The sequence below is a fragment of the Gavia stellata genome, chromosome 27 (assembly GCF_030936135.1).
Source record: "Gavia stellata isolate bGavSte3 chromosome 27, bGavSte3.hap2, whole genome shotgun sequence".
NCBI classification, from domain to species: domain Eukaryota; kingdom Metazoa; phylum Chordata; class Aves; order Gaviiformes; family Gaviidae; genus Gavia; species Gavia stellata.
Window position 1 is genome coordinate 1,444,452 of NC_082620.1, and position 26,401 is coordinate 1,470,852.

Sequence of the window (26,401 nt, forward strand, 5' to 3'; positions counted from 1 at the left end):
TGAGCGTGGCCGTGGGATGTGGAAGGCTCCCTCCTTGGAAAGGACAATTTAGTTTGGAGAGAAAGTCTTTTCAGATGGAGCTGGGCTTGGCAAAACCCGGTTCCCACCCATCCCCCAGCCTGAGAATAGGGTGAGGAGCATGCCGAGAGGCTGAGCCTCAGCAGCAGCAGGAAAAATTTGGGGAAATACCGCCTAAAATCTCAGCTCCGAGGGCTGGGGAAGAGCGTTACCCCTAAAGCCTCTGTGCAACCCATTGGGGGGGGTTTGTTTTTCCACTTTGCTTAGGAAATACTGCCATTTCCATATTAAAGCCTATACGCAAGCGGTCCTGCTGTTGTATAGTCTCTGCTAGGGGCAAGTTTGAGAAACACAACCATTTTGTTTCAGAAATTCAAGGAAGACTCCTAAAACTTAAAATCCAGCAGACGTTTTCAATATGAGGGGTTTGATGCTTCCCCTCTCCGCCTTCAATCAACCAGTTACTGTGGGAACCTTGCTTGGGTTGGCAGTCTTGCAAGTAATTCTGTTAAGGAAGGAATTAAGATGAAAGAAGTGTTTTGCAGAAACTGTATTTTTTTGCAAAACGCTCTTCATATGTTTTGTTCAGTGTGAATTGAAATAACACTTTCTACTTAGGAATTCTCCTCTCCAATCAGAGGATATTGAAGCTGGTCTCAAGAAGCGCTGGCTTACGTGAGCAGTGTTACTCTTTTCCTTAAAAGCCCTTTTTTAAACCTGTTGTCTAGATATTAAAGGGGATTGCAAAAGAATGATTTTCTGTGCGTTTTAACAAGTTGAAATTGTTACGGGCTTTCTGTTTTGTACCCAGATACTCCCTTTTTAAAAACTTCTTTCTAACGTGCTGTATTTTCTTTCAAATGAGTTATTAAGGCATTCCCGAATACAAAAGCGATCGGTGCCAAGATTGGAGGTCCGCTGTTCAGATGGAATAAGCAGCGAGTCTGTGTTAGGGTATGGGAGACAAGAGGTCGGTGCTTAGGGAAACCGTGGTAGCAATCATTTGGGTTCACCTAATTAATGCTGTCTTGACTAGCAGGAAAAAAAGTCATTCACCATCATTGAAACAGATGCTCGGCAGCTTGCAGAACAAGGCGACTAAATATAGTAACAGTTGTCCCCAGCACAAGTGCTGGCCTTCCATATTTTTTTTTTCCCCCTGTGTTTTCTTCCAGTTATCTGACAGAACATGGCTTTGTCCCATTATTGGTGTTTTAAAGGGCAAGAGGAGTAAAAGCCTCTTAATTATGAACCATGTGACTTTGGTATGCCATCTCCTATTCTGTGGGGGAATTAAGACATTCAGAGTGGCACCCAAGTCCAGGAGAAGCCCCGGGTTTCAGGAAACAAACGTGCTCCTTTGAAATCGTTAGAAATAAGCTGCAAATCAGAGCAGTCTTGGAGAAGACAAGTAACTGTTAAGGTTTCTTTTGGGAAAATGTGCTTTTCTGGTTTCACCTTGTTCTGATTTCTGTTTGGAGGAGATGGATTTGGTACCTTCAGGAGAAGTGGTTTGCATTTTAAACACTACTGCTCTGAGGAGTTGCTCTGCAAAAAACTGGCATAGCAGCGAGAGCATGTTTGTTTTCAATAACTTCTAGAAAACATTTGGTCAGTTTACAAGCAAATGTTTTGTCTTGATGGCTGGGAGTGTGAATTCAGCCTGGGAGCGTGAAATCTCCGTGCTTTCTGCTCTGTACGTCACCACTACGGACAAAGGTGAAGTAGAGGGATTTTGGTCAGCTCTTCTACAGATCGTGTGCAGGGCAGAGCGGGTAAGATTGCTGCTGGTGTGCTGGCTTTGAGCCCCAAGAGGAAAAACCTCTGTGCCTGTTTAGGACGACGGCTGCTGGGCCAGCACCATTTCTGTGCCTTTTTCCCACGTCTGACACCGGCAGGTCTTGCAGCGCCTTTCCGTGGGAACAGGCTGAAGTCGGAAGTAATAGTGCTCCGGTTTTTCTAGTAAAACTCTGAAATATGTTCCCAGGCTTTTATTGCTTATAATCGAGTAATAGTTCTTGGATATCACTTAGGATGCAAACACATGGATGGTTGTACTGAATCAGCTTTGCATATAGAGATCTCTATGCAGATGTGGTTTTATGTTAGGAAAATACAGAAGTGAGGCTACAGAATGAACTATTCCTGTTTTCTTTCTCAATTCGTATAATTTTTAAGTGACGGTATTTTCATAGATGAGGTACTAGCCTTTTTAGTTCAGAGCCTTTGAAGGGAGGGTAACATTTATGCCCGTGCTTTGCTGAAGCAGTGTGTAGAACGTTGGGCAGTATCAGGGCTTGTTTGTGCTGCGCTTTACCAGTAAGGTAATCTTAGTTTTGCAGAATATAAAACCCAAGAAGACGATGGGAGGACATTTGGTTGGGGGATTAGGGCAAGGGGGTTAAATTAATTGCCCAGAATCAGAAGGAAAGGAAAGATGTGGGAGATGTGAGGTGAGTCTTGCCTCCTTGAGTCTCGGTCAGTCCCTAGTGAAAGTCGGCCTTGCAGTGGGTGTAGGTTCATCAGTCGGGTGGCTAACTGGGGAGATGGTGGTGCTGCTTCTCGTGGTGGCTCACGTCTTTGTTTTCTGCTAGACCTCCTTTAATAATTCTGATCCTGGCATAGATTCACTGAGTGCCAGAAAGCAGCACAGGCATCACCTCTGCGGTGCACCGGGGGTGTGTGTTACTGAGCAGTGTTTGTCTGCAGCCACCTACTTCTTCCCCCGAGACTGAGTCACGGGAAGGACGGCTCCTCAACAGTTTAAGATTCATGAATCCTCCGGCTGCTCCGGATTCTGCTCTTTGCATGCGCTTGAGGTGGCAGCTTGTTGACGCCACGCTGGCCGAGGAAATGCCTATATAATTATTTCAAAGAAACTTAATGAAAAGCCGCGAAGAGCATAGATTTGGACTAAGCTGCTATTAAGTGTTTTTATACGCTGAGCCGTGTTAGAAAGATAAGTTGATGTCACTTGGTTACAAAATTCTGTCATCTGCTGAGCCTTTCTGGCGTTGTTTCTTCTCTGAAGTTTCTTCAAAGGTCCTGGCCGTGTTTATTTGTGATTTGATGAGAGCAGCTTCTGTTGTCACTGAGAGCTGCTCCAAAGCGACATTGGCTTTTGGTATTTCTTGCCCTTACTCTAAATTCCTTTGGTACAATGATAAAGTAATCCTAGCGCCCTTTCTTGCAGGCTGCAAGAAAGCAGACTCGCACGTCGAGAACTTACCAGTCCTTGCTTGCGAGGCTTACGCAGGTATTAAATCCATTCATTAAGTTAGAACAGGGGACGAGGAGAGGCTTAAATTGGTTTTGTGATAGCCTTGTCGACTGGTTTTTTTTCCCCCTCCTTGCTTTTCATAGGACAGAAAGTCATGCCAAGTTCTCTGGCAAATGACCTTACTGCTCTCTTAAGGTGTGTCCAAAATTAGGTCCTTGTCTTTGCTGAGGGCGAATCGGTGCTAGCTGGCTTTTCGTCAAAAAGGAAGTAAATACCCAAATGAGTAGAGGGCAGGTTGCAGATTTTGGACGAGTGGGTATGTCAGGATGAACCTGGGGCTCCTCGGGAGTTTTGTTTTCATGAGCTGATGTGTTGCAGCTGCCAGCTGTCTTGCTGTTGTGGTGGTTTCACACTGTTGTCAGCTTGTGAAGAAGAGGAGGAGATGCCTTCTGCACATGAAGATGCACCTGAGAAATAACAAGTATCAAAACAAAGTCTTTTGAAGATGTTTGGGAAGGGGTAAAACTGAGGGTCACCCCTCTCGGCTGGTTTTAGACTGCTAAAGGTTTTGGGAGAGTTCCTGGCAACGAGGGGTGTAAGTTGTTAAGCTGCTAGTGAGGTGGATACGTTCTGGTTTTGGTAGCTACCAAAAATAAGCACTTGTGAGATATTTTGCGTGTGCTTTTTATTAAGTTCAGTGAACTTGCTGAGGTCCGAGAACGCCCTGAAATCAAAGACTGCAAGGGCAAACATTCCTTAACAATGAACTGAGGAATAAACTAGAAAATATGATTACTCTCCATAATAAGATTTTGAGTTTAGCTGCATCTTCAGCAGGCTGATTTAGAAATCTCGTGGGAGGAATATGAGCCTGAAGATGAAAATTCACAGTGTACAACCCGCCTCGTGCCTTACCTTTGCACGAGTCTTTGTAGCGTTCTGAAGTCTATTTGAACAGTTAACGAAAATCAGACAAAAGCTGCTTTTTTTTTCGTTGCCCGAGCTAACAAGTCAGTAGTGTTTCCCACCTTGTACATGCTGGGGTAGCACCAGAGGTTTTGCCTTTCTGTCTGCCTGGTGAGTAATGGCAGCTCTGGTCTCCTCGAGTCTGAAAAAACATCTCCAACGCTGTTCTGCAGTAATATATTAAGATGTGATGACGACTCCTGTATGGTGAATAAAGCACAGCAACTGCTTTAGTTTCTGCATTTCCATAGTTATTGTTTAACCTGCTAACACTGTGTAATCGTCCCGCGCGATCTGTAAAATCCTGCAGTGTGAAGATAACATCCTTTAATAAAAGAATAAACATCGTTGCAGACTTTTCATAAATATACCAGGATATATTCCAGGGCCTGCTGCAATCTGATCTGTTAGCAGGATAGATTGAATACGAAGGCAGCGTCTCTGAATTCAGTGGGAACAACATCCTTCTCAGGACAGATTTTTTGGAAGTGTGTCCCGTAGCACTGCATGTGGCTGGCTCTGTGCTGTAGTTTGTATGTTCGTGCCTTGTCTGAAGTCCAGACGTTCATGGTGACTTGGGTGAGAATGCAGCAGAATTCGGGTGTGAAAGGAACATCGATTTTCCGCTCAGAATCTTGGGAGAAGAGCAGCAGTCTGTCTTAATGACCGCTTTCCGTTTAAAGACTCAGGCATCTTTTAAGAACAAAAGGGAGCTTTTTTGCTTCCTTCCTCTTCCCCTTTTTAATTAAGCTTAGCAACTTAAAATTGAAAGCACTTTTTTTTTAAGCACACTTAGATCTGAAGCGTGAGCTTCCACATCTGACCAAAGGGCCCTGAACGTGCTCTCCTCTCAACAATGAAAAGCCAGATAAGTCCAAACATCTCTGGAAAGCGTGCAGATAGATGATCTGTGCTGCTGTCTGTTGGATACCGATGGTTCTCTCTGCAGAGGGAGACAGTACTAACTTGTGTGTGTGTTCCTTTTGGATATCTCTCTATGCAAATAGAAGAGCTTGTATGCCTCTTTTATCCCCTGATGTGGTAGGAAATCAGAGCTGGTTCAACCAAGTTCTTGTCACGATGGTGGTCAGGTACCTACTCAAAGCTGGGTTTGAAATGATCTTTTAGCTCAATAAAAAGACTACTGCCAGATTGTAAATTATTTTTTTTTTTAGTAAGTGGTGAATCACCATTTTTTTCTCCAGGTACAAAACTGAGCTGGTTCTTTTTTCTATCCATGGGATTCATTGAGAGCAACTTAATGTCCCTGTCACAGATTTCCCCAACTGCGGTGTACGTGTCTTTGGTGAGATGCTCGCTGCTTCCGCGCGGCACAAAGCACCGAGCTGTGGTCCATCTGCTCTTGCCGCTGGTGTGAATACCTCCCGTCCTCATTAATAGTGACGGCTGCCAAAAAGCGCATAGAGGCTTATTTAAATGTTCCCTCTTTAGGCTCTCTGTGGCAGCTGTGGGTGACCTGTAATAGTTAATAGGGGAAAATAAGAAAAATAAATTGCCAAGTTGTATGTTTAAAGTAGTCGTCTTTGGAGGAAAAAAGTCTTCCGGCCTCATTAGCATCCTAACTGTGAGGAGAATAAAAGCTCAGGATGGATAAGTATCTCCCTTGTATACGTAATCAACATTTGATTTAGTTTCAGAGGATCTGTGCTTGTATGTGTGAGACACTGCTCTTGGAAAGCCAGCTAAATACTCATCTAGACAGCTAACAATCTGCACAGTAACCTCATTGTAATCAAAGTTTAAATAAACCTTTGGTCTTTTTCTTAACTCCAGAGCAACTTGTTGGAAGTACTAGTAGCAGAGAAGCTTTGCTACATTTAAAAAATAAAAATGGGTTCAGCACTGATGTTGTGGATGATATGCTGGTGGCGGGTACGGCGAGATACGCCGTTTTTTGGCAGCAGCTGAGCTCAGGAAGCATCTCTTCCTCTACATCCATTCAGAGATTACAGTCCCTCAGTTGTGCTGGCAGTTCACGCTCTTGCCTAGCTCGTGTCAGACTAATTTTTGAAAACAAGCATTTAGAGGTGAAGCTGCTCACCGAAACAGCGTAAGATTAGGGAGCAGCTTTCCTGGTGGTTATGGTGATGTACCCAGTTGTGTTGCGGATGGGACGGTGTATCTGGCTGATCCTTACACCGCAGGGGGAGCCCTGTAGATCTGGCAGTACCCGTGCACCTCGAGCCAGGGGTCTGCTGAATTCTTTGGTATGGTGAGGCCTCCTTTAGGTCAGCTTGTAAAACCGGGCTGAGAAACCTCACCCATCATTGCGATGAAATTCAAGCTAGCTTGTTTTCAGCTCGGCTTTGCAAAACCTTGACTTTGAGTTGCATCAAAAGAAAAGCCATTAAAATCTGGCTGGCTGAGGAGCTCAGTTGTGGAAAGTTTTAAGCTCTCGTGTATGGAGAAAGCGCCTAGAGCACAGGTAGTCACTGCAGACAAAACACCTGAGCATGCCTGGCTCTTACCGGGCGTTTGTCAGCGGGGAATATTAGTTTCCTTTAGCTGACACCTGGCTTACGCCGAGTATTGCGCTGCCAGTTGGTTTAGTCACGGGAACAAGCACTTTCTCCAAGGTGATGATAGCGGTGAGTCACGAACCAACGAAATAGCATTTGCACATCTGTATTTGGGTGACTGGCTGGTGTGGCCATACGGGAGCGGCTGGCCAGCTTAAATACAGGGCTTTGTGGAGGAGGCTGGGCAGGCTGGGAGCTGACTTTTTTTTTCAGGGTGATGGGGCTTTTTTTCCTCCCCCGTTTCAAGATCGGAACCTTTTAGGAGTAGGCGAGCTTTTGGGCTTGGTGACTTGACTGTGAGTCCTTGGATCCGTGGCTGCTTTCTATCAGAAATTAATTCCAAGTTGTGGAACCTGTTGGCTGAATTGAAGCCAGTCACTCATTCAAACCCAGTTGTGATTCTAGGGGGAAGGGCAATCCCGTCACTTGGGATGGTCTAAGAGACTGCAGACAGATAAACTTTATTTTCTTCTGAAATACCATTTTCTGGAAAACGTACAAAACCTTGGAGAAGAGGTTATAAAGTTTGTGTTTGACTGGAGAAGTATGAACTAGTGAGCCCCAAGACTTAAAAAGCCTTAAGATGATACGTATTTGAAGTACTCTGCAGCATGGCAAGGAGACCATAATGTTATGACTCTGCATTTTCCTCCATCTGCTGCCGAATACATGCAAAGCAGGGCTTGGAGAAGCAAAACTGAGCTGGGGAATTGCCCTTTCATGTAAGAACGAAAAACTTGGTTAATCAAGAGATTCCCCTACGGTTGCGCCGCAGCACGTTCTTAAAATCGAATCCAAACAAATCCTAAAATCAGTCACACACAAGAACGGGCTTGAGCAATTCCTCTGCAGAAAGCATTTAATGTAGCCTATCACCACCAGTATTTTTGAAGCAAATCTGCAGATTATGCTTTAAGCTGGAAGAAAAAATGCCCCGGAGATGGAATTCAGCGGCTCTATGTCTAGCATGTAGTAACGTGATACCGCGCATCTGCGTAGGTTGGAGGATAAAGAATCACAGTGCATCGTACTTGATACAACACAGCTGAACATGCAGAGTTTCTACAAATTTTTGTAACCTCTTCAGGCTTCTGCAAATAGTTGTATTTATTCTCATCTGCTTGGAGAGCAAGACTGATGTGATCTTGCCATGCCTATCTATCTTCCCTAATCAATTTTGAACCTGTTAGCCAGTTTCAGCCATACTTCAGGGTGAAGGGGGTACTCACAGTCTCAGATAAAAACGTTCCTTTGAGTTTTGTGGAAACAAGCAGTTTTAATAGAGGAGAGAGACCTGATTAGTGGCCCCATGGAGAGAAAAGCTGCAGCGAGAGTGCAACCCTTATTAGACATTAAAGAATCCACATGGGAGAGAGGTGTTCCTGACCGTGGGAAAAGCTGCAGTGGGAACTGGCACTTATTGGACGCCGGAGAATTCAACCTCAAGACATGCATCCATAAGAAATGAGTCTTCATTATTTCTGCTCACAAGGCCACTTTGAGGTTTTTTTTTTTTTTTAATAATGTATATACCAGTAAGCCCTGCTACGGATGCTTGCGTGCTTTTCCTTAATTGTACAGAAGTGACAACTAGGAAAAGTTCCTTAATAACAGAGCTTCTGCCTCTTTCTCTGGCTGGCCGAGGTGGCCATGCGAACGGCAAACTCGGATCGTTCAGCTGCACTTACGCAGCTTTAACTCGGTAATTTTGCATTAAGCCCTTCATTACAGTTCGGTCAAGATTTGCCTCCTGACTGCAGCCTGCGGACAGTCTGATGCAATGCTGGGTTCGCCTGACGTTGCAGGCAGCGGAATTGCTGACTTGGGCGAGGATATTAAATGCAGCCCAGCTAGATGTTGCTGAGCTCAAGCTGAGGCTTTTTCTTATTCACACAGCTTCATGTAATCCCAGTGCCCAAAGCATGGATTCAGCTCCCCCTCCGTCATCTTCATCAGGTTGAAATGTTGCTAGGACTCCTTCTGAATGCTGTTTCGTGTTGTGGGGGTGTTGCAGCGGAACAGATTTCTATCTCGGGGAACAGGTGTATCTATATTCAAGTTTCACCTGATGCGTACGCACTAGAACAGCTTATCTGTGGCAAAATTTTTTGTCACGGGGGTTGCAGAAAGATTTCCTGCTGTGTTGACTATTGGAAGAAGTAGTTGCTGCTGACAGTAGCAGCCATGAATAAATGGTTTTAAATATTCTGTTTCTTCCCTCTCTAGTGGTACATAATAATTTAATTTCTATATTAATACCTCAGCAGTATCCAAACGGTGACTTTGCAATAAAGACATGAATAAAATGTCTTAATTAGGAATTACTCTTACTTTGTGTCTTAAAATGTAGCATTCAGCTGAGCTGTAAAGCAAGAAGCAAGCGCTTATTTCAGCACAGAGTTATCTACCAGGCTATCTGATATGTCGAGCATGTTGCTCTTAAATAACAGAGGTATCAGAAGTATCAGTGAATGTGCCTATGCTAGCTTTTTAATTTCCTACTTTGTCATCTCGTAGGGAGGGATTACGAGTGTAGACAAAGCCCTAGCTGTGTTCAGTGCGCGGCAGGAACACGTGCTGTATCTCATTAACAAAACCCCCGTTTGTAGTCGGAGTTGGGAGATTTCCCGTTGGAGTGCTGCTGGGGGCCAAAGGGAGCTGCAGAGTCTGAGAGTGGTCTGGGTTTGAGGAATTTGGGCGGTGGGGCAGGAGGGGAGAGTGAGGAGCATCGTGTTGAGGTTTCACCCCAGTCTGTAAGTGGTCTGACTGAGCTCCGTAACCTGGTTGATGGTTTCTGCTCCTGAATTTTGAGGTTTCCCTGAAGATCTTTATTACTAGGAGGAGAGATGCAGAGAATGCCCTGAAGAACGTTGTTTTTCTCCCCCCAAAGGTCGCAGAGCCAATAAAGATCACTCTAAACAGGTTTTAAAGCATCTCAGATTGCAATCTAGAAAATTATGGGAGCTCGGTAATTAGGGCATGTTTCTGAATCATTGCTGTCACAAGGTCTGTTCTCGGCATGGCTTGAAAACCAGCGCTCCTTGTGATACGAGGAGCTTTTATTTTGCCTGGCTTTGGGAAGGTAAAGGTTTGCAAAGCCTTGCATCACGTGGATTTATCGCTCGCTGATGAGCTTTCTTACTCGTGATCATCCAGAACGCTATCCCAGGCACTCACGATGGCTTATCGTTACAGAAACAGCAATTTTGTGCCGAGAAAGGTAGAATTAGAGAGGCATTTAATTTGTTTTATTTTTAGCTGTCTTTAGCACAGTGTAGCAGCTGGAGGTAAGGAGAGCCAATACCATACATTGCTTCTCCTCTAGAGGCTGCTGGAAGTGCTCCATACGTTGCTGGCAGCCTTTGGGCTGGTACTCTTGTCCTAGTGGGGTTTGTCACTTAAAGCTATTTCTTCAGAAAATTGGGGGAAGATCAGGTGTTTGGAGGAGTGTTACAAAATGGTGCTGTCGGGCTCTTCAAAGCAGGGGTGTGTGTGTATGTATATTACATAAATATTCACAGTATTTTCACCACAATCCTGAATAGCCAGTTTTCAAGTTAGAAGTGAAATGCCTGTGCATTGATGTGAGGGATTTGGGGTGTCCTGAGCGTTCTGGTGCAGAGCGTGGTCTGGTGCCCTTGGGAATGAAGGCTCCTGCCTTCAGCCGGCTTTGGGTCAGGCCCTCGGTAACGAGACGTGCCATCGAGTTGTTCATAGTAAATACTGCTTTTGGTCTCCCTTAAGCACAGCTGCTAGCCAAGGCCGGCGGCTGTGCGTACGTTGCCGTATTTGTCATTAAGCATTGGAGATAGATGTTTGACAGCTTCTCTGGGGCTGAGTGACGGTCCTACAAAGACAAGCGATTGTGGCTCATTGGGTGACAGTTCCCCACATTTGTTATAGTTGATTTTAAGTGTAGTTTTCCAGGACTATGGAATGCTGCTTGTTGTTTCTATCAGGATACCTTTCAATTAACTTGCATTGTTTTCATGCCAGCCCTGTGCACACGCTTCTCTATGGTCTGTATTTGGTTTTGCTGTCTGTCATACATCGGTTACTGTATTTACGATAGGACCCAAACCCAATAATGCAGACTGTGCGTTTTTGAGTGCTTTTTGTTTAGGTTCCTTTATTCTTCTGCGTCTGCAAGCTCTCAAGTCTTCCTTCCGTGCTAGGCAGAAAATAATACTGTCAGATTTTGAACTGATATTCTGCATCGCTTGAAGCAGAGTGTAATTCCAAAGAGTTGTGCTGCTTAGGTCTGAAGGTGGTGAAATACCGTCTCTTACCACTCCCGATATGAAATTCCCTTTCTTAAAAAAAAAAAAATTAGAAGTATTTAAGTATTTTTCGTGGCAATTAAAGTATGTGGCTGTAATGAATATGAAGCATGGAACGTGGTGGTATGTAATTTTCTTAGGCCAAGCACGTTATAATATATTTTATTTATTATATTAATGCCCTCGTGATGCATTATAGCGCCTTATTCTTTGCAAATGTCTGTGTGAAGACCCAAGGCCCTTTGCCTTACTGCCTTAGGAACTTCTACAGCGGTGAAAATTAAACACTGCTTTTGTTGGTGGCATGGGAGGGAGATCACGTTGTGAGTTGGTGATACTGGAAGCTGGCGCTTAACTCAGACCGGTATTTCCTCTGGATAGCTGTCACCATGGCTTGGTGTCCTGCTGCTGGTAAGACTGCCGTGCAGCGGGTTTTGCCGCTCCTCTCTGGTGTGTTATTTTGTGTATTACATGGGTGGGAAGTAGATGCATGTGCTGTTGCGGTGGGCCAAGTTCTTGGGCTGTGAAACGGATGTCCATGATAGCAGAAAACCCCAGGACTGATGTTAAGGGAGTTCAACAGACATCGGCAGCCTGGCTAAAAACCCCTGTGGAGCTGGTGATGGCAACCTGCTTTATGGCAGCTTTAGTATTTGCACATCTTGCGTTTCTCTGCATCTGGAGCAGATCTGCTTTGTGCAGGGGGAAATACAGGACGAGAGTAGCCCCTAGCACAGGGTATTGGACTGATTTGGAGTTACGAATAAGGAGAAGAGACGCAGACATCTGGAGAAGTACTATTTCAGGTCACATTATTTTGTTATGAAATAACAACAAAGCAAGAGGAATGCGATTGGCCAAGAAAAGCTTCAAGCTGTGCGAGCGTTTTACTGAATAATGCAGGCTGGGGCTTGCCTGGGTTATATAATAATGGAGGAGGAAGGAGTTTGAGCGTGGCACAGAAAAATCATCCCTGCTTTTCAGATGGCTTTAGTCAAAGCGAATCCAAGTGAATCCAAAATATTCAGATGTCCTGCTGTATCAGGAGGCCTTGTCAAATCATGCTCTTAATGAGCGGTGCAGAAACAAGCACAAAAAACTCCTGTGTTATTTTTGATTTTGCAATGTGTCTCGCATTTAGTAGTATCTGGAGCATAACATTGTGCTGACTTCTAAATAAGAATATTAAGTTTTTGTAGACCGGGATGTAGCTGACAGTCAGAAGTCTGCAGTAATGAAAATGGTTGGGTATGAAAGGTCTTCACAAGCTCAGGGGGAGATCAACATGAGAAATAAGGAGGTGATACGATTTAAAGTGGGATTCAGTTTAAATTAAAAAAGCAAAACTCCCTGATTTTGACCTGCTGTTTCCTATCATGTATATATCATCCTATAAAGACCCTAACCAGTTCATAAAATACTGCAGCTAAATGTTAACATTTGCTTACTAAATGTTTGCTGGCCGGCTTTCTCATAGTCCATTCTTTGTTTAAAATGCTTTTGCTTGGGAATAGCAGACACTGTGCAGAAAAATGGATGTTTGGAGTGAGCACCCGAGGTGAAGTGGTTAATTAGAAATGGAAAGGTGAGGTGGCTGACCCTCGAGCAGGGAAAGTCGACCCCAGTGCAGGGAAAGTCGGGCGAGGGATGACTTTGGCTGTGTCTGGGTGACACGTCGTCCCTGGGGAGGAGGAACCAGCCCGGCCTTGCATTGGCGGAGGCTGCATTTCCCAACCCGGCCGCACTGTCTGCTGGTACGGGAGGAAGAGCTGGGGAGGAGGAAGGGCTGGAGAGCGAGAGAAACATGCCGAGCAGCCATGCCAAGAGCCCAGAGACATTTCAGCGGCTTGATTATAGAGGTGCTTTGATCTACAGTGAATAAACTGATCATGCTTAAATTATGAATTCCTTTTCTTTGTCTGAAAAGCTGGATTAGCGTGGCTTTGTTCGAGCAGTGATTATCGAGCGACTTTTTTTTTTCTGAAAGGGCCGCTAGATCTGTGTTTACAGCTGGGTGCTGCAATCATGCTGTTCTGGTGGAGGGGCTCGGTGACATAAGAGTTCTCGCACGTCCTCATCTCCTCTGCTTCTGGTTGCACTGTAAACCCCTCCGAAAATACGGCCTCGGCTGCCTTCGTCACAGTATGGAGCTAATGATTAATCGGCATGAGTCGCAGACGGGAAGGGGCACTAAAAAGCCTTGTTTTCATGAAGGTCTGTGGATTCGGAGCTGAGCCTCTTTGTTTTCTGTTCGGTCTGCCGGTGATTGCAAAACTCAGCCTTCTTGGAAAAGGCTGACGCACAGGTATTAAGATACGAGGTGAAGGTTGAGAGGAGCCGCTCTGCGAACGTTATCAAAGGTCGCGGTGATGCCTCCCCTTGTCTTTTGTCCCCTCTTCCCAGCCTACGGGATCCAGACAAAGGTTGCTCCTTGGGGCGCGTTCGCCTCCATCTTGCCTTAACGTGCGAGTAGCGTAACGAAACGCGACGTTATCGCCGCCTCTCCTCCCCCGGCCCTCCAGAAAGTATCATTTTTTTCTTGTAATGTATTATTCTGCTGCGGTAAACCCGTCTGGTGATGCAGCACTGCAGATCTCCCCTCCTCTCCCCTCGATGCGGTCCTCCTCCTGGCAGCATCTGCCAAGACGGGAGCAGCACGGAGAGACGCCAACGGGTGGGGCTGGGTCAGATCACCAGACAGATTAATCTTCACGGTGGGGGACCAAAGGGTGTGTGTAATCACAGGACCACGTTGGGGCAAGGAAAATGCAAACCTTCCTCTCCCAGCAGCTGTCCTTGAATACTCAGGGCTCTCTCCTTCTGGGTTTTCTTTCATTCCCCCCCATCTGCTCCCTTTCTCCTCCCCCCGTCTGCCTCCCTCGCTTTCAGCAAAGACGATTGTCACAGATTATCCTCGGGGCTCGTCAAGGGTATGGTGCAGGACACCAAAGCGCGGCGTAGATTTGTGTATCTGGATGACAGACAGACTAAAACGCGCCATCTCTGAGTGGGGTGATTTAGGACTGTGGCTGCAGTGGAATACAGTAGTAGCCTCCCCCTTCCATTTCAGATTTTGGGGGGGGGGGGAATAATTAATTAATGGCAACCAAAGTACACTTTTCCCAATATAAAAATCAAGCTTCGGCTGCAAGAGCTGTGCGTTTGCTGGGTGATTTTGTTGGTACAGGGGGAGCATATTACGTCGATGTTCTGTATCTTCTGCGCTTTCTGGGCAGCATTAGCTCGAATATTTGAACATTTTAACACATTCTGGATCTTCTGCAGCAAAAGAAAAAGAATTGAGGTCTGTCTGTGCATATGTTATAATAACACGTACGTGTTACGATTTCAGAATGAGGAAATAAAAGAATTGTCAGGATGGTGAGCGAGAAGTCTTTCAGAGCCCATTTCTTATGTAACTGGCAGGCAGTCCTTCATACGAAGTAGGCTCTGGTGACTGCAGTCAGAAGGTCCATTAGGATTTTAGGTTCTTTGAGTAGTGCTAAGATACTATTCCCCCCTCTGCCCGCCCGCCCGCCCCCCCCACCCCCCAAGTTTGTAGACAAAGTATGGGCTTGTGTTGCCACAAACAATGTGTAAACAGTGAGCAAAAGGAAAGTACGTGTTCTAACCAGTCACTTCTGTAACTACATTATTTAGAAGAAAAATGCAATAGATAGATAGGGGAGTTAGAGCACTCTGTCCTATTACAACATCTTTCCTTTGCTGTCTGTAGAGAACCAGCACTGAAACGCATATTAAAGAGTGATGCTAACAAGGATAGCTAATTATTTTTCATATTTTTTGTCATGTTCATTCATGGCATGAACATTTTTTCAAATGGGCTCTTTCCTGTTTTCCTTCCGCCTTCTTCCTTTCTTGTTTCTTCTCTCTTTACATCTGCAACATCCAATTAGGCCGTTTTTTTCCTCACGCAGATTTCATTAACCATATCCTCTACTTTTCTGGTCTTTCTACATCTTGCCTTCAAGGCAAGATAACCATATCCAGCTTCAGAAGAGCGCAAACTTGGAGAAGTGTCTTTCCTGTAGTACCATTTGCCATTATTTGCTCCTTGCAGCTTTTGATTAGAATAAAAAATGACCAGTGCATCGGTTTGGTATCGCAGGGTAGGAAACTCCCGAGAATTAAACGTCACGGTGCTGTACCCATGAGTACAAAGACGGCAAGTGCTGCTCTGGGCAGCTCAGAGGCGAGAACGCATCCCACATGCGACCTCCCCTTTTTAGGCCTAACTTTTATTGACTTGAAAGATGCTCTTGTTTGCACACGTATTCCTTAATGGACAGTGTGCCATATTCGGTGGAGTATAAACCAGGGGAAAACGAGATCTACATCCAAAGCAGATGATACATGAAGTATAGTAGGTCAGGCTGGAATGAGAAGCCAGCAGTCAGTGAGGCAGGTTTTCAAATCATGTTTAAGGATTCGTCATCCAACAACAGTGATGAAATTTTAAAGTGTATGGAAAGCCGTGCCTAAGAAGGAGTGAGATGCAGGTTCTGACAGCATTTGCTCCTCAGATAGGCAGTTGTATTAGCTTTTCCCTGCATGTATAGGTGAGAACAGCTTTTCTTGTTTAAGATGTTTACATCTGTTCAGCCTTGTGCTGCCTTTGTGAATACAAAATTTTTTGCAGTAAGAGTTTACAGATACTTCTTGATTACTTTTTTATTTGTGTGTCCCTTTCCCGTTTGTCAGTGCATTCAAAAATACGCTTTTTGCCTCTTTTTGTCATGGATTAACAACTGCAGTTAAAGCCCTTACCTGTTTTGCTGAATCTCCTGGCTGAGAAAAATGAGCGACCAAAACGCAACCTACAATTCTTGGCTGTTCTAAAACATGGCTGTGTTTGTACTTTCAGTTTTATCCTTTCTGCTATGACTTGATGCAAGTTACTTAAAAACGTTTTTACATCGTGTTTTCCTGTGTGCACAAACATGCTTGGTTTTATTTTTTTTTACGTAGACATTTACTCATCCGTAAGTGCCTGTGTTGCAATTACTTAATACACATTAAGAAGGGTGGCGTCAGGTTCCCGTCAGCTTTCCTCAGCGTGCCTGTTGTGTGGCTTGGTCCTTGGGGGGGGTGGGATGTAAAGTTGAACCCCAGAAGCACCCCGGTCCGGGGGTGCCTGTGTCAGCCACGCTTCAAAAGTGTCCGGCGAGGCTGTTGTAAATAAATGGGTTTGAGATCAGGAGCGAGGATCAGAATGAAGAGTCTTGTTCTAGTGCTGAATGAATTAAATACAGATTGGAGTAGTAGAATTGCTGTGTCAAGGTCATTTTTTTCTGAAGAAAATTGTCAGGATGTCTTTATTTTCACTTGTTGTGACACAGTTTTGTTTTAATCATGTCTTGCTCGTCAGATTTAAAATGAGAAGGGCCGCTCTAATTGCGAATGCCTTTCTGTTTCTTCAGCTGCTGTTGCTCTGTTATTATACAAAGGGCAATCTCATGGTAGGCTAACCAAAAGAGAGGAGTTTTGAATATGATGATGGAAAGTTTAAATGTTTTTTCCCCTCTTTTTGAAAACGCGTCTTCCAACCTCTGCCGTGCTTTGAGATTGATTTTCCTGCCGTGTGGGAAGGGCGAATGGCTTGAGACTGATGTTGATTTTGCAGGAGGCAATGTTATTAAATGGGGTCTTTTTCTACCAGCACTAACATATGTGCTCTGCTTTGCTTTTCTTCCAGATATGGACGTGTCGAAAGTGTCAAAATACTCCCTAAGAGGGGGTCGGAAGGCGGAGTGGCAGCGTTTGTGGATTTTGTGGACATCAAAAGTGCGCAGAAGGCACACAACTCTGTCAACAAAATGGGAGATAGAGACCTACGGACGGATTATAATGAACCAGGAACCATTCCCAGTGCTGCTCGGGGATTGGATGATACAGTTTCCATAGCATCTCGTAGTAGAGAGGTTTCTGGGTTCAGAGGAGGTGGGGGGGGGCCCACTTACGGCCCCCCACCATCGCTTCATGCACGGGAAGGACGTTATGAGCGGAGACTTGATGGGTAAGTTCCAAGGTTTCTCTAGGCAGGTATTTTGTATTTGATATGGTGAGAAACACAAACTCGTATCTAGGGCCCCCAGATGGATTTAAAATTTTGGGAATTATCTATGTTTCCTATTTTGGGTTGGAAACGGAAGTGATTTCTATGCCAGTGGCTGGTACCTTGTGGATCCATAGAGGATGTTTTCTGCAGCTGGTTGGATATCTACACTTGAAATAAGGTGGTTTTAAGATGGAAGATTTCCTTTGGCCAGCATCGATATTGGAGTTACTCTTTTCTAGAAGTAACGATTCCATTTCTTGGATAATATTAAGGCCTTGCTCGGATGTATCCCTGCTGCCAGATGGAGCTATCTTACTCTACAACATGTGGTGAAGTTCTCTGTGGAGTATCTTCGGAATACTAGAACCTAAAATTGATGCCTAGTTCTCAGTTCTCACTGTACACAGTTGGTATGTTAATTGGATTGCCACCACAAAATTTCTAGTAGACTTTAATGATGCAGCCCCTTGGATTCTACAGACAACACTTAGCCATGGAAATAACGCTTGGATGGAGAAGACCGAAGGCAGCTTGTGATGTTTCCACTTTGGATCTACATCATTTCCAAGTTATTGGGATTATTCTTTCTGATGGTATTGGCAAAAAGAGATGATGGACATTACTAAATTTTGGAAATTATAGTGGTTTTTTTAATGCTGGGATAAGAACTACTGCCTTGAATTTATTGGATGGTATACAGTCAAGACGCCAGTAGCCATGGGGAGTGGATTACTATCTAGTCTCTTAAAAAGCTCTTTGCTCCTCCACATTTAACATACTTTAGTTTTAAGGACGTGGCGCTAATACCAGTCTGTGGATACGCCAGTGAGAAATGACTGGGCTGGATGGTTACAAAGGCGGCTAGAGGATGCCTGCTGGCCAGCAGCGATGAGTGCCCTCGTGCATTGGGTGATCTTCTACCAGCTGCTTGATTCAGACATAGGGCTGGAAATTAAAATAATGGATCTATTTAAGTGCCTACTGTCTCAAGAAAGAAGTCTGGGGGTTTCAGAGTTATGGTTTCAGTCTGGGACTACTTCCGTCCAGTGGAATTTTTTTTTTGTCTTGTCACTAAGATTTTTTTTTTTCTTGTTGGTTCATCTAAAATATCATTTGACACCCTTGCCCATTAAGAAGGTGGATTACCCCTGTAAGAGGGGCCAAAATTGGGGAAGTTATGTTCACAATTCTCTCCCTAGATTTAATTGGGAATATAGGTCGTGTTTCCACACTTGGAAAAGGTTGGTATGTCCTGCCCTGTGTATATTAGCCCCTCTCCTAACCCAAGTCAAACCCTCTCTTTCCACTAACTCCAGTAGTACTTAGTACTAATAGATAAATCAAAAAAGCACTGTAGCCATTAGATTTTCAGCTCTGCTAGCTCCTCTGTCTGTCTTCTGTGTCCTTTTCATGGATAAGGACTTTGTTCTGTTATGTCAGCTCTCTAGCAGTAACCCTCTAGAAAATACTGCTTTTTCTCTTACCTCATTAAATCAGCTTTCACTGATTAACACTTTGTAGGATGCTAAATGCAATCGTTTATAAAACTGTTGATCTTGGTCCTTCAAAAGGGGGGGGCGGGGTGGGGGGGGAAGAGACATGTTTCTGTGCCAGATCCTGAAATATCCTTAAAAATGCCATTGTTGCGAGCAAGAGATAATGAAAATAGAAAGGCAACAATGAATTTCAAGTGGATATATAAGTTGACATTCTGTTGCACTGGTTAGGTAGTTTCTTATATATAATTTGAGAGAAAAAATGCAGGCAAAACATGAGCTAGCTCTGTAGAAAGCTTGAAAATGAGTTATAATTCAACAACAGAGGATGAATATATTTAGAGAATTAAGTATCTAGTGATTCACTGGAGAAGGAATGGAAGGAACTTCCTGAGATGCTAATCGAAAAAGATTCAAATCCCATTCTCAGTTTATAAAAGATACCTGAAATATTTCTGCCATTTTAAATAGAAGACAGACCCGTCATGCAGGAGAGGAGGAGGAAGCACAAGGCAGAATTGGGTTATTAGGATTCAGGGGATTGAAGTGACTAATAATTGATTTTGAAGGAAGAATCCGAGAGGGAAGGCTGAAAAAAAAAAAAGAGGTTGAAATGTCCTTCTTAAGATGGATAATTAAATTTTTAAATTAACTTTGGCTACCCTGACATATTTAGAATTTTGCAAGTATTTTTTAAACATTCAACATAATCATTCTTGATCTTCCATTTTGCGGACATAAGTTAGACATACCGTCCTGGTACTTGTCTAAATTAGACTACTAAACTATTTGTAATGTTCTTTTAACTTTACCTGTCAGTTTTACTATCTCTTTATTTGAGAGATCACACTAACTTTCTTAGAACATAGAGCCTTTCTCAATTGACATAGAAAATGTTTTAAATACTGAAACAAAGTGGGCCAAGTGTGCTTGTGGAGATTCTGTGATTGCAGTAAGCATAGCAGTCTCAACAGACAATAAAACCTGAAAAATTTAATTTATACTGCTTGCGTAGGGTCTTAGTATCTTTTTGGGGCCTGCACCCTTGCAGTTTAAGTATTCTGGCACTAGTAATCAAGGTGTATCTTGAGGGTGTGCAGCTTTGACGAGACTCGAGTGTAGCAGTCTGATAAAAGCAAAATTCCCTCTAAGAGGAGGAAATATTTTAGAACAGCAACAACAAACCCCCTGATTTTCTGGGCCTTCTCTATGGGTTATGCTACCCCTTTTGAAAGCAGCTTCTTACCTCTGGGTCATGCTTTGCACGGAGGCTTTCATGGCTACAGCCCAATTTGCGGTGCCATTTTTGCAGAAGGATAATTAGAAGAGCTCCAGTAATTACCAAATTCCAGAAAAATTTCTGAAGCTCTTAAGCAAAAATGGAGGGGGGGGGGGGGGGGAGAAGTTAATTGTGATGTTCACAAAGATAAAGTTTTCCTTGTTTACTGAATTTAAAGGAAAAAGAAAAAAACAAATGGAACTTAAATGAGGATTCTGCACTGGAAAGCAGTATTTTGTCCTGTGCAGGCCAGATGCTGGTCATGAAAGCCCAATATTGTGATTAAAACAAAATGATTGCTCAGCTTTATCGTATATGAATATAACTTTGGAGTCAAGTAAAATGTTTTTGTCAGTGTTCGCTTGATAGGTTATTGCTGTTTAGTGGAGAAGCAGTCGCAAAAATAAGTTCAGTGCTGACGTGAATGTTTGCATGATTTGCTTTTAGTTGTGCTTGCCCCTTTCTGATGAAGTATTTTTCCCCCTTCCTAAATGCAGGGCTTCAGATAACAGGGAGCGTGCTTATGAACATAGTGCCTATGGACACCATGAGCGGGGGACGGGAGGATTTGATCGGACGAGACATTACGATCAGGATTACTATAGAGATCCTCGAGAGCGGACTTTACAACACGGGCTCTATTACACTTCTCGGAGTCGAAGTCCGAACCGTTTTGATGCTCACGACCCCCGTTACGAACCTAGGGCCCGGGAGCAGTTTACATTGCCCAGTGTGGTACACAGGGATATCTACAGGGATGATATTACACGGGAGGTACGAGGCAGAAGGCCAGAGAGGAATTACCAGCACAGCAGGAGTCGGTCGCCGCATTCGTCCCAGTCCAGGACGCAGTCCCCGCAGAGGCTGGCCAGCCAGGCGTCCAGACCCACCCGCTCCCCCAGCGGCAGCGGATCCAGGAGCAGATCTTCCAGCAGCGACTCCATTAGCAGCAGCAGCAGTACCAGCAGCGACAGGTAAGGCCCCTGCGGGTTGTTGCCCGGCCCAAAGCGACCGTCCCGTGGGCTTCGCGGGTCGTTTTCAGAGGCATGGCGAGGAGTTGCGAGCCCGGGCTGTGAAAATAGAAGGTGTTTTGTGGCAAAGCATTATTCATTGATGTAGAAGTAAACCAGCGTGAAATGTAAAAAGACCAAGTTGGCACAAAACAGATCCGAGGGGAATGCTCTTGCCGTTGTTAATTATTTTCCGTGGTGGATCTGTGCAGCATCCGTAAGGCGCTAGCTAGGCAAAGCAGGGATGTTCGGACACGAGGCTTTGCTACACCCCTGGCTGCTGCCCACGTGCTTGGGGAATGGGGTAAATATTTTATTTGCTTAAGTGAGGGAATAAGCAAATTTGAAGGTCAACTACTTTTTACAGGACACCTTCTAAAATACTTTGGGAAATGATGAGTATTATTGTCCAGTTTCCTCTCCTTCGCTATCACCACTAACATTTAAAAGGTTGATACGTTGCCTTTCCATTTTTCCCCCGTTGCCTCACAGCAAAAATTGTAAACTTGGAAGAATTAAAAAAAAATAATTACCCAAGTATGCCTTTCCTAGCGATACGCCCATGTCCTTGGTTCTGTAATAGCTGCGGTAGTTCTCTATTTTGTGTGGCTTTATAAATGACATTTAGGAAAAAAATAAGACTACTAGAGCTAGTAATTGGATTTCTTTTAGTAATTTGAAACTTCATGTTGAAATGCCTCTCAGATATTTAGCTTTTTAAGAGTCAATTCACCCTAAGAGTGGAAACCAAGAAGCACCCGTAAATGTTTTATGCTCTCTTTAGTGAAGAGCTCTGCTCTTCAGAAGTGTTTCCAGAGCTGGAAACGTTTCCTCTGCATACCAGTTCTTTTCAAACTGAAAATACTCATTGAGTAAATAAGTCCAGCAGTATAATAAATACTTAGTGTTCGATTATCACTGTGAATGGAATTTTACCACTGGTAACTCTCTAATCAAGGTAATTACTCTCATTAAAATCTCACCTGCTTGAACGTTGGACCTTCTGGAAGGGTTAGATGGGCTGACACTGGGGAGAGTGTGCAGAAATGAAGATGAGGAAATTAGTTTCTCCTCTTCTGATTTCGCCACCCCGCCCCGATGTCTAAAGAACCATACAAAGATCCATTTACTTCTTTTAATTATTGTCTTCTCCTTCTGGATTTAGAAGTCCAGATCCTCTCTTGGCTGGAGACCAAGTGGAGAGAGAGAGGCACCTCTAGAATATTTGAGATGACTTTTAGGCTGCTTTAAAGGCTTGTTTGTTTATTTCTAACACCTCTCTCTCAATGAGATCTTAACGCTTAGATAACGACAACCCTTTGTCAAAGGTTTTCACACTTATTACAGCTTAAAAAAATCGCTGAGACTTCCAGAGGTCTCCAAAAAACCGTAGAGAAGATGAATTGAAAGGAGCCCTGGTTACACTGGTTACATTCAAGGTTTTAAAAAAAAAAAATCCCAAGCAGGAACACCCCCCCCCCTTCTGGTGCTCCTTCGCTCGTTGCAGAATGGACAGAAGGGAGTCCAAGAAACTTGTAATATTTATAAAATATCATTGTTGGGATGTCAAGACGGGATGAAGTACTGCTCTGCATTTGAGAGGACTAAATATGATCCCATTGGAACAAAGTTTTAAGATGTAATCAGAAGATAAGCAGCATCTGCTGTGCTTTTAGCATTTCATTTTCTTGGCAATTTCTGGTTGTAGTAATGGAAAACTAGATGATGCTCTGGGAGGAAAGGGAAATAAACTTTTTTTTTCTTATTAAAACAGTAAATTCAAATTCAATAGAGCAAGTAATAGAATCTGGTGGATAATATATTTCATTTTGAAGTCTCAGAAAGTAGTTTTACGTGTTTCTAAGCAACGAGTTAGATATTAATAAACATTTAACCCTATCTTTACTTTGTAAAGCAAACGCCCACCTAGCCTTGAAGTCTTTTAAAGCACAAGTGGACTTTTCTGTTTAATTTTTAACACACTTTGAATTTAGCACTGTAAAAACATAAGCCCCTGGCACCCTGTGGTGAGCGAAAGCTACCTCGCCCCCTTTTTACTGAGAGGTAAGGTGCCCCCACTCGCTGGCCAGAACCCAGACCAGGCAGGGATGTATTTGCATCTCCATACTCTGGGTAGTAAATTCTGGCTGTGTCATCCCCAGATTGATTTACCAAATTCTGTATCTAGTTTCCATTTCTAGAGTGGGATTTATCGGGAATAACTACGGATCGTTTGTTATTGTCTGAGAAAGAATTACTTTTTGCAATTTCCGTAGTATTTCTCAGGGGTTTTAGCAAACTGGAGATCCTCTTATGGCTTTATCATAAGTGGAACTGGCCAATTTTGTCTTGCTGTGAAATTACTAAGGTCTTTATGACGCTTAATTATTCTGAAATTGTACGTCTTGAAGAGCTTTGTCACTCGAGTCTTGCCGTGTCTGTCTCAACTGGCAGGGTGGAAGATGCGAAAGAAGTTGTGTTCACGTAGAGAGGTGGGTCTCTTACCCACGCTCCTGTGAATGTTTGGGGACAAACGCTGGAGCTTGTGGACACTTGTGGGTGTTCAAACACTTGCGAGAATTTTTGTGCGTGGCACCGTCCATCAGGTGCTGTGAAAAAACGAGCAGAAAGGTGGTGAAGTTTGGGCTTCGTTCCGTGTGGTTTTCAAAGAGCTGTGTGAAGTAAATACGACTTTCATGACAGGGAGATGATTGTCCTGGACAATAATGTGAGGAAAGATGCTCCGCAGATTGTTTTTTAAAAAAATAAAACCAAAACTGAAAAAAGCCTTTATTTCAGAAAGGTTCAGAGTTTGTTGCATTGGATCTCAGCTAAGCTTCACTGTAAATGTATATTCAGAGGCCTTTACAGGGGATTTGTAATGGGAGCTGCAAAGGAGTAATTTAGAAGATAAGACCAAAAAGAACACGGTAAAAATAAACCATATTCTCTGAAGCAGGGCTTTATTTGGTCTATTTTGTGGCCTCTCAGAAGTGGCCCACCGGGCTGAGGTGGGGAAGCTGACGGATGTGAACGCTTTTGGCTGGAGCTGCTTTCTTAGATGGCGTCACCTGCGCGGATTTGAGGAAGAGTTTGTGTTTTGAAGTTGTCTTAACGTGAGCTTGCTCGTTCCCCACCCGTGTTATGGAAAAGGATTGTTGGGGTTTGGTTTTTTAAATCACCTTGAAAGAGTAAAAAACCCTCAAAAATTATATTTTAATTTTCTGCCACCAGAAGCCTTAATTTCTCCGTTTTGTTGATTCGAACGTGCACCACAAATGATATATTAGCAAACATATTTTCTGTACTGTGTCACGGAAGAAGCTGAATACACATGGAAGCTGTGCGATCCCATAGGGAGCAAACCAGATTCTGTTTGTGCCCTGCCCAACCTCCTGGAAAAAATCCCTCCCCCCCTTTTTTTGGTAGAAAATGATCTTTTCTAGGCTGCTTGTCGAGGTGTTCTAACGTGCTAAAAAAAAAATTTCTGTGCATTTTTACTCAGTTTTGTAATGTCAAATGGCTTTACACGTTTCTTACTGTTCCATGTGTTAGTGATTATTTTTAAAGCGTTGCAGCATGTACTGAACCACATGGCACTGAGCAGCGGGACGTTTTGCTCTTAAAAGCTGGGCACATGGCAAAGCACCTTGTTGAGACGGGATTTAAACTTATTTACAAAATCCTGGCAGAAGTGTTTGATTTCCTATAGGTGATGCCCAGAGTGTGAGAGTGTGAACACTGCAAGCGTGTGTGTGTTTGTGTGTGTAAATTTACAGATACGTGACCTGAGATTTCCTTTTGCCTTCTTTTTTAATTTATTTTTTAAGAGTGCTTATTTGGTTGTCTGGTGGCAGGGCTGCTGGAGGATTTACTAGTTAGATGAATAATTTCCTATAGCTTGGAATGTAAAATAGATCTTGCTCTGGAATTAAAAATCAACTTCAGCTTAGACGCAAAGTGACACTATTTTCACCAGGATTTAGGAGAGCATAGTCATTCCTCAAGTGCTGGATTAAAGCAACGGTAAGAAGTTGCATGTATAGAAGTCTGAAAATGGATTTTTTTTTTTTTTTTATAATTGTGATAGCTATACTTAAAGTTCTAAAGACGAGTGGGCAAGGCTTTCATAAGGTAATTAGAGATTGTTTTTTAATTTTAGATTTCTCTGTGATGAAATTCTCTCTGGAGCAATGAGTTACAGTTGGAAAGGAATACATATGTGTTATTTTATGTGTCTTAATATTGAAATAAACTGATGAAAAATACTGCCAAGAGAATTTTAATCATGGGAAAAACAGGCTCCCTGAAACCTCCCATGGAGGCTCCAGTTTGTTTTATTTTGTCGGGGACTTTCTTAGCCTGTTTAAACAACTGACGTGAAAGTAGAAAAAAGTCAATTTAGTTTCATTACATAATGCAAACCTTTCCCTACCATCGTCTTCATCTCCTCTTTTCCTCTTAAGTTTGTCTGCCAGCAAGTGGTGAATCACTGACTTAGAATGGGATTTAGGGTTTTTGAGGTGGGTTGAGCGATGCCTTTGCTGGGGACAGCTGAAAAATCAGGAAGAATGAGGTTAAATGTAGCTGTTCCATCTTTAAGAATCTGTGAGATGGCCTTTGCTGACGTTAAGTAATTCCACATGAATTTTGCACTGTAGAGATCACCTGAATATTTTTAATGCCTTCTGGTAGGATGACAAGGTTGAGCAACACTCCTGTTTGCATGGGAAAAAGAACTGGGCTAAGATTTAAAAAAGAATAATTAAAAAATTTTGTAGAGTAGGAAGCCTCCTTTTCATTTATCACAAAGGCAACAGTAAATCCTGTAAGAGTCAGGTGAAACACCTAATCTTTACCTTTTGTTCACATAAAGCCATGTGCTGCTTTGATGTTCTCTCTGTACAGGGAAATGTGAATTAGGGAAAAGAAAATTAAAAAAATCCAACTCAGATATTCTCAGGTTTTTGTTACCAACTGTCGAGCATTTTCACTTTGTTCTTTGTGTTTTTGTTCGTGTGAGCCTGCGCTGCTTCTCGTCTAAATATAACCTAGACCATCCTCTTAAACTTTTTTTTTTTTTTTACCCTTGGGAGTGTATCAAGTTTCTTGAAATTGAGCACAGGCAGAAAGTTTTCAGATAGCTTTGAAGGGAGTGGAGGTATTTTTGTGCTGAGGAGATTAAAATACAGAAACGAAACCTTTATACCCTCCCGTCTTAAAAACGGCCTAAAAAGACTACCTGTATATGCACGCACATGCATGTTTACACATAAACAGATCCTCCTGTCGGGGGGGGAAAAAAAAAAGTAATCTGTCGCCCGGGATCTAAGATCTCCTCGCAGCTGGTCAGCAAATGGTGTCTCCGTCCTCCTGGGACGGGAACCAGCCACAGCCCCTCGGTCACCTCAGCCCGGAGGGAGGCGAAGCCGCGCTCTCCCGCCCGAGCTGCTGACAGAGCGGCTGGGGGAGGGAGGGCGCCAACTCGCATTACCTCATCTGTATACTCTAGA

The 26,401-nt window shown here is 43.6% G+C and overlaps 1 protein-coding gene across 1 annotated transcript in view; it reads left to right on the forward strand.

The window, feature by feature from the left end:
* The window catches only part of SPEN (spen family transcriptional repressor), a 67,051-nt gene that overhangs the window by 2,361 nt on the left and 38,289 nt on the right, over positions 1-26,401 (forward strand). Inside the window, 2 exon segments of the mRNA XM_059829955.1 lie at positions 16,741-17,061; positions 20,376-20,852. Of these exon segments, the coding sequence (XP_059685938.1) occupies positions 16,741-17,061; positions 20,376-20,852 (798 nt within the window).